Source organism: Cyprinus carpio, chromosome B22 (assembly GCF_018340385.1).
Source record: "Cyprinus carpio isolate SPL01 chromosome B22, ASM1834038v1, whole genome shotgun sequence".
NCBI lineage: Eukaryota > Metazoa > Chordata > Actinopteri > Cypriniformes > Cyprinidae > Cyprinus > Cyprinus carpio.
Window position 1 is genome coordinate 26,289,320 of NC_056618.1, and position 6,228 is coordinate 26,295,547.

At 34.0% G+C, this 6,228-nt stretch overlaps 1 protein-coding gene across 1 annotated transcript; it reads right to left on the reverse strand.

Annotated features, from left to right (window-relative positions):
• Positions 1 to 336: 336 nt before the first annotated feature.
• On the reverse strand, positions 337 to 3,579 carry LOC109107130 (receptor-type tyrosine-protein phosphatase C-like). The gene is made up of 6 exons (XM_042749450.1): positions 3,022 to 3,579; positions 2,670 to 2,909; positions 2,146 to 2,340; positions 1,515 to 1,628; positions 1,249 to 1,380; positions 337 to 615 (listed from the first exon to the last, which is right to left on the reverse strand). Exons 2-6 carry the CDS (start codon positions 2,884 to 2,886, stop codon positions 518 to 520), a joined length of 756 nt encoding a protein of 251 aa, XP_042605384.1. The 5' UTR covers positions 2,887 to 2,909; positions 3,022 to 3,579; the 3' UTR covers positions 337 to 517.
• Between the last annotated feature and the right edge of the window lie 2,649 nt (positions 3,580 to 6,228).

A 6,228-nucleotide genomic window follows, 5' to 3' on the forward strand; every position in this document is an offset into this window, starting at 1 on the left:
TTTAAGTAAGAGTAACATAAGTGTGTTTTTCAGATAAATGCTGTTCTTCTGAACTTTCTATTCATCATAGAAAGCTGAAAAAAAGAATGTTTTTGAGCAGCAAATCAGAATATTGGAATTATTTACTGGAGTAATGATGCTAAAAATTCAGCTTTGATCACAAAAATAAATCACATTTGAAAATATATTATTATATTAAAAATATAAAACATACATTTTAAATGGTAAACATATTTGAAAATGTTACTGTTTCCGCTGTACTTTGGATCAAACAAATGCAGGCTTGGTGAGCAGAAGAGAATTCTTTCAAAAACATTACAAATCTTACTCTTCAAAAACTTTTGACTGTAATTTATTTATTTATTTAATTGTACAGGTTTTTTTTTTTTTTAAAGAAAATTGTTAATCACCTCTATTTCTTGAAAAAATGTTTTGCTGGGGTAAAACAATAACAGCTAGAACTAAAAGTTGTGCTTCCTTTGGATATCAGGTCATTCTTTACTGATGGTATCCTGGTTTAAACATTTACACAGTAATTCTCCATAACTTTGCTGCCATTCATATTCACATCTTGGTCTGTTGTTTCGTCTTCATTCTTTGTAAATTTGTTCTGACCTGTGTGTAAGTGTAAATGAACATTCACAAATTCAGAAGAAGCTAACTATATGTCCTGAACAACACAATCAGACAGGTGCATTAAAATATCTATAATAAAGTGTCACAGCATTAGACATGATTAAAAATATAAATGTTTTGGAAAAATTTGATCTTTTAAATGAATAAATTACTGCTAAAATCACAATAGAAACCAAAAGCAATTATAATGAAACCAAAGATGTTGAATAACAATGAACATAATTATAAAATAAATGTAGCGTTTAATATATAGGTGTTCCTGTGGCTTAGTGGTAGAGTATTATGTTAGCAGCACAAAAGGTTATGCGTTTCATTCCCAGGGAACACGTTAGGTAAAAAAAAAAAAATGTTAGCCTGAGTAAGTCACTTAGGATAAAAAATTTATAAATGTAAATATTATATTCATATATATTTTTAAGTGTACCTTAAGAGTCTAAATACTTTTTAGGGTCAATGTATTGTACATTTAAATACATGTAAAAATCTTTTTTTTTTTTTTTTTTTTTTTTTTTTTGCTAGTTATCATGACATTATTGGTGAATATTCCCAGGTGTGCAGGAGAGAAAGAAAGAAAAACTTTGAACCAGTGCTGTCTGTATAATAGGAGCTCACCGCATTTTATTTTGAAGGACAGCTCATTACTCTTGATGTGTTGTTTCTCGTAAGGATATTCTCCAGTGCAGGTGTACTCTGTGTCTGGTAATAATGACACTGGGGTATTTAAACCATAAATTGTGCTGTTTCCTGACAAATAAAGAAGAGAAAATTCATTCATCATCTGCTTGTTTGTTGAATCATCAATGAAAATATAATATGATTACAATAAAAAATATGTGAATATGAATTCACAGTGCCATCGAAACATTTCCAGTACTTACTGTTCTCATTATTGATGCAGTTGATGATAAGCAGTGCAGCATTACATCGTGCTGGTTTATTCATCCATTCAAACTGAGAGGGAATAGTTTCGTTGAAGTTTATGTGAGGCTTGACTGAAACAAAAACATTCAGTTGATTAAAAAAATAAAATAAGAACAAACAGATCAAACTTTTCATGGCACATCACAAACACGTCAGTAGCAAACAGGAAAAATTACAATGAATTTGAATTAAGGCAGCAAACATGCAGTATTAAAACGCAAGTTAAAAAAAATTAATGTTACACAAAACATGTGACTTGTTTCACAGAAACTGTTTTTTTTTTTTTCAGAAACAGATAATAAAAATCAGTATTTGATGTGTGTAATGTATATCATTACATTAAATACATTAATTTGTCAGTAAAATTCCAGTTGGGCCTCCTGTGTGTTGTGAGCAATTCAAATTCACACTCAAGAACTGAAAAACAGTCAATTCTACATCATAAGTGAGAGTGTGATTGCTTAAACATTCAACATTATTCTACAGACATTTCATCTGTGTTTAAACAGCAGAAAAAATTGAGCATGTTTTTCACGTTGAAAACTAAACTGAATAATGATACATCTGTTTAGTTTATTAAATACCAACCTGGGGGCAGAGCAACATTCATTGTGTAGGTACATGTGTCCAGTACAACGGTGTGTGTGGAGGCACAAGAGTTTTGCTCCGTTATTTCAACACATTCAGTCAGATTCCATTGAATACCAGTGAATACTCCTTTCAAACACACTTTATTATCAGTCACACTTGTCACAACAGTTTTTGAAACAGTTTCTCCATTTTCTGAAATAAGAGATAAATATAAATACACATTACTTCACAATATCTATTCAGCAACATAATACAAATACACAGTTCAAAAGCCTCACATATAATAATTGCTGTTGCTCTCTATGCTGTCAAAAGAAATAATAAAAAGTCCCCAAAGAGTATTTGGAGACTTAAAAATCACATTTAAAAATAACTTTCATTGCATTATGTAACAAAATATCAATCTGTTAAGCGTAAACAAATAAGACAATTTTAAGTGTGAGGTCACTGTAAAATATGTCTCATCTGAATCTATTTCAGTATGTTTTTATTTATGCAGAAATCTTCTTCTTCACACTTACTACTGGAAGTAAAGGTGTTGCTTCCACTGAGTTCACAGTCATCCACACTGACGGTGTACACAGTGCATGGTTTTAACCATTCAAATGGAATTTTGAAGGGAGTTTGGTTAGATATTTGCTCAGCACGGATCTCATTGTGCTTATGCTTTATCCTGATTGTGTAAATTTGGTCCTCAGTGCCCTTGATATTCACCACATGAGCTTCTTTTTCTTTCATACTCTTCAAAACGCTGTACTGACCTGTGTGTAAGTGCATATGAACAGTCACAAATTCACAAGCAGCAAACTGTGTCTTGAACAACACAATTAAAGCTGACTTCACACAACAGGCGCAATATAAACAAATACTCACATGGGCTTCCTGTGGTATCTGAGAAAAGCACATATTTAAATGTTAATCATCAAAAATCAAGCAATTTTGTCCCAATAAACATCAATCATTTGTTCAGAGAACACAAGTGTTGTGGTGTTACCCGTGATGCTGGTGAATGTGTGTAAGGTTGAGGTGGGTTGTGTGGAGGTGAGAGGTGTGATGGTCGTGATTGGAGGAGAGGTGATGGTGTCATTACTTGGTTGAGTTGCTAGTTGATAAAAGTTAATAGTTAAAACTATCTGACCAGACTACAGATGTACTGCAAAGTTTAATTAACGTAGAAATAACACATTTCAAGAAGCAAATCATTAACTTGATCTGGTGATAGTGGGGTTTGTGTAGCAGTGTGTGAGGGTGAGGGGCCTGTTTCTAAAGGAAATGCAAGTTCATGATAATCACTTTATGTAATTCACAAATATATTAAATATTGTACTAGTATTAGTATTAGTCATGGTAAATTACACAATTACAAATTTACACTAAATTGAAGCTGCACAATCTTTCACATCAACAATAACATTTACGAGAACTATAACTTGAAAAACTGTGAAATATTAGTGAATATATTTACAATATAATTATCAACATAATAATGAACATACTTCATGGTACATTTTTAATTATTATTATTATTTTTGTTTAAATGTGAAAAATAACTATAAACGCTACATTTCTACAAACTTGCCACGGGTTTTTAAATGAGACTGTAAAAAGATTTAGTTCAGTACAGAATAAATGATTGTTGGAAGACTACTATATATTCACCTACAAGATTCATTACCTGACTGTGTGCTGGAAATGTTTTGTGCTGCTAAGTCTTTGGTTCTTTTCATTGTGATGATTTTGACTCACATTTAACAAAACCCCACAAATTCACCTCAAGAAATAAGAATACTTCATAACACCAAAAAAAAAAAAAAAAAAAATTAGTGAATTGTTGGTGTTCTGTATGTTCATTTACTGTACATGTACTCAATACTTGGTAGGGGCTCCTTTTGCTTTAATTACTGACTCAATTCGGCACGGCATGGAGGTGATCAGTTTGGGCCACTGCTGAGGTGGTATGGAAGCCCAGGTTTCTTTGACAGTGGCCTTCAGCTCATCTGCATTTTTTGGTCTCTTGTTTCTCATTTTCCTCTTGGTAATACCCCATAGATTCTCTCTGGGGTTCAGGTCTGGTGAGTCTGCTGGCCAGTCAAGCACACCAACACCATGGTCATTTAACCAACTTCTGGTGCTTTTGGCAGTGTGGGCAGGTGCCAAATCCTGCTGGAAAATGAAATCAGCATCTTCAAAAAGCTGGTCAGCAAAAGGAAGCATGAAGCGCTCCAAAATTTCTTGGTAAACGGGTGCAGTGACTTTGGTTTTCAAACAGCACAATGGACCAACACCAGCAGATGACACTGCACCCCAAATCATCACATTCAGTTTAGTTTTCTACGTGAAAAACATGCTCAATTTTATCTGCTGTTTAAACAGATTAAATGTCTGTAGAATAATGTTGAAACTTAACACTGGACTTCAAGCAACTTGGATTATGAGCTTCTCCACCCTTCCTCCAGACTCTAGGACCTTGGTTTCCAAATGAAAGGCCTTGGTTTCCAAATGACAGTCCAATTCTTCTTCTCCTTAGCCCAGGTAAGACGCCTCTGACGTTGTCTGTGGTTCAGGAGTGGCTTAACAAGAGGAATACGACAATAGGAATACGACTGTAGCCAAAACAACAGGAATACAACTGTAGCCAAATTCCTTGACACGTCTGTGTGTGGTGGCTCTTGATGCCTTGACACCAGCCTCAGTCCATTCCTTGTGAAGTTCACTCAAATACTTGAATCAATTTTGCCTGACAATCCTCATAAGGCTGCGGTTCTCTCGGTTGGTTGTGCATCTTTTTCTTCCACACTTTTTCCTTCCACTAAACTTTCTGTTAACATGCTTGGATAAAGCACTCTGCGAACAGCCAGCTTCTTTAGCAATGAATGTTTGTAGATTAAAATCAGAAAAGCTAAAGCAAACTATTATAACCCTGACAACTGTAAGATCAGCAGTCATCCCCATGATTGTGTAGCCTAGTGAACCAAACTGAGAGACATTTTGAAGGCTCAGGAAACCTTTGCAGGTGTTTTGAGTTGATTAGGTGATTGGCATGTCACCATATTCTAATTTGTTGAGATACTGAATTGGTGGGTTTTTGTCAAAATCATCACAATTAAAAGAACCAAAGACTTAAACTACTTCAGTCTGTGTGCATTGAATTTATTTAATAAACGAGTTTCACAATTTGAGTTGAATTACTGAAATAAATTAACTTTTCCAAGACATTCTAATTTATTGAGATGCACCTGTATATATATTGGTATTTTGTATTTGGATTAAACAAATAAAGTGAATATAAGCATGTAGGCAAATTTTATGTGCAAAAAAGTGTTAAAATCACATTAAATTGTAACATTGTAACATTGCAATCTAAAAAAAAATAATTTTAAGGCAGAAGTTAAAGTTAATAAACTAAAAATGAAAATAATAAAAATCACAGTCTAATTGAGTAAAAAGGCTATTTTGATTACCCCATTACACTTTACAGATAGTGATATCATACAAATTCACTTACTTGTAGGTTTAAAATTCTAGATATGTCACATTTATTGTCAAACTACAAATATTTCAGCAAAATCTATATTTTAGTCAGAGTTGTTGTTCATTGAGCTCTGTCTGTTTGACGCGCATGTGTGTGGCTGCGCTCGTTCTAAATGAAATCTGTGGAGTTTAGCGGATGATGCGTTCAAGTCCTCCTCGGACGTTTGTATGAGTTGACAAGTCGAAATTACGACGTCGGGTGTGTTCAAGTCACTTTGTTGGTGTCACTGGTGTTGTCAGACCAGAATCACAGAATAATAGTAATAAAATGATAGGATTTTTTTTCCCCGGATTTCATTAACTACAGTAGCTGCATAACAAGAACATAACCAATTTAAGTTTGTACAATATTGATTTCAACACAAATTTACCATCAACAACAGACGCTGCATCCATCGATTCCGCCATGTTTCTCGTTGACACGCCCCCAACTCGGAAACTCTGAGCTTAAAATTCAGAGTTTCCTACTCATAATTACCACTAGAGCCCGTCTACGGAGAGCCTTCCCACTCCCTATTAAGTCCTATTGTACCGAATTTTGGTTGCAGT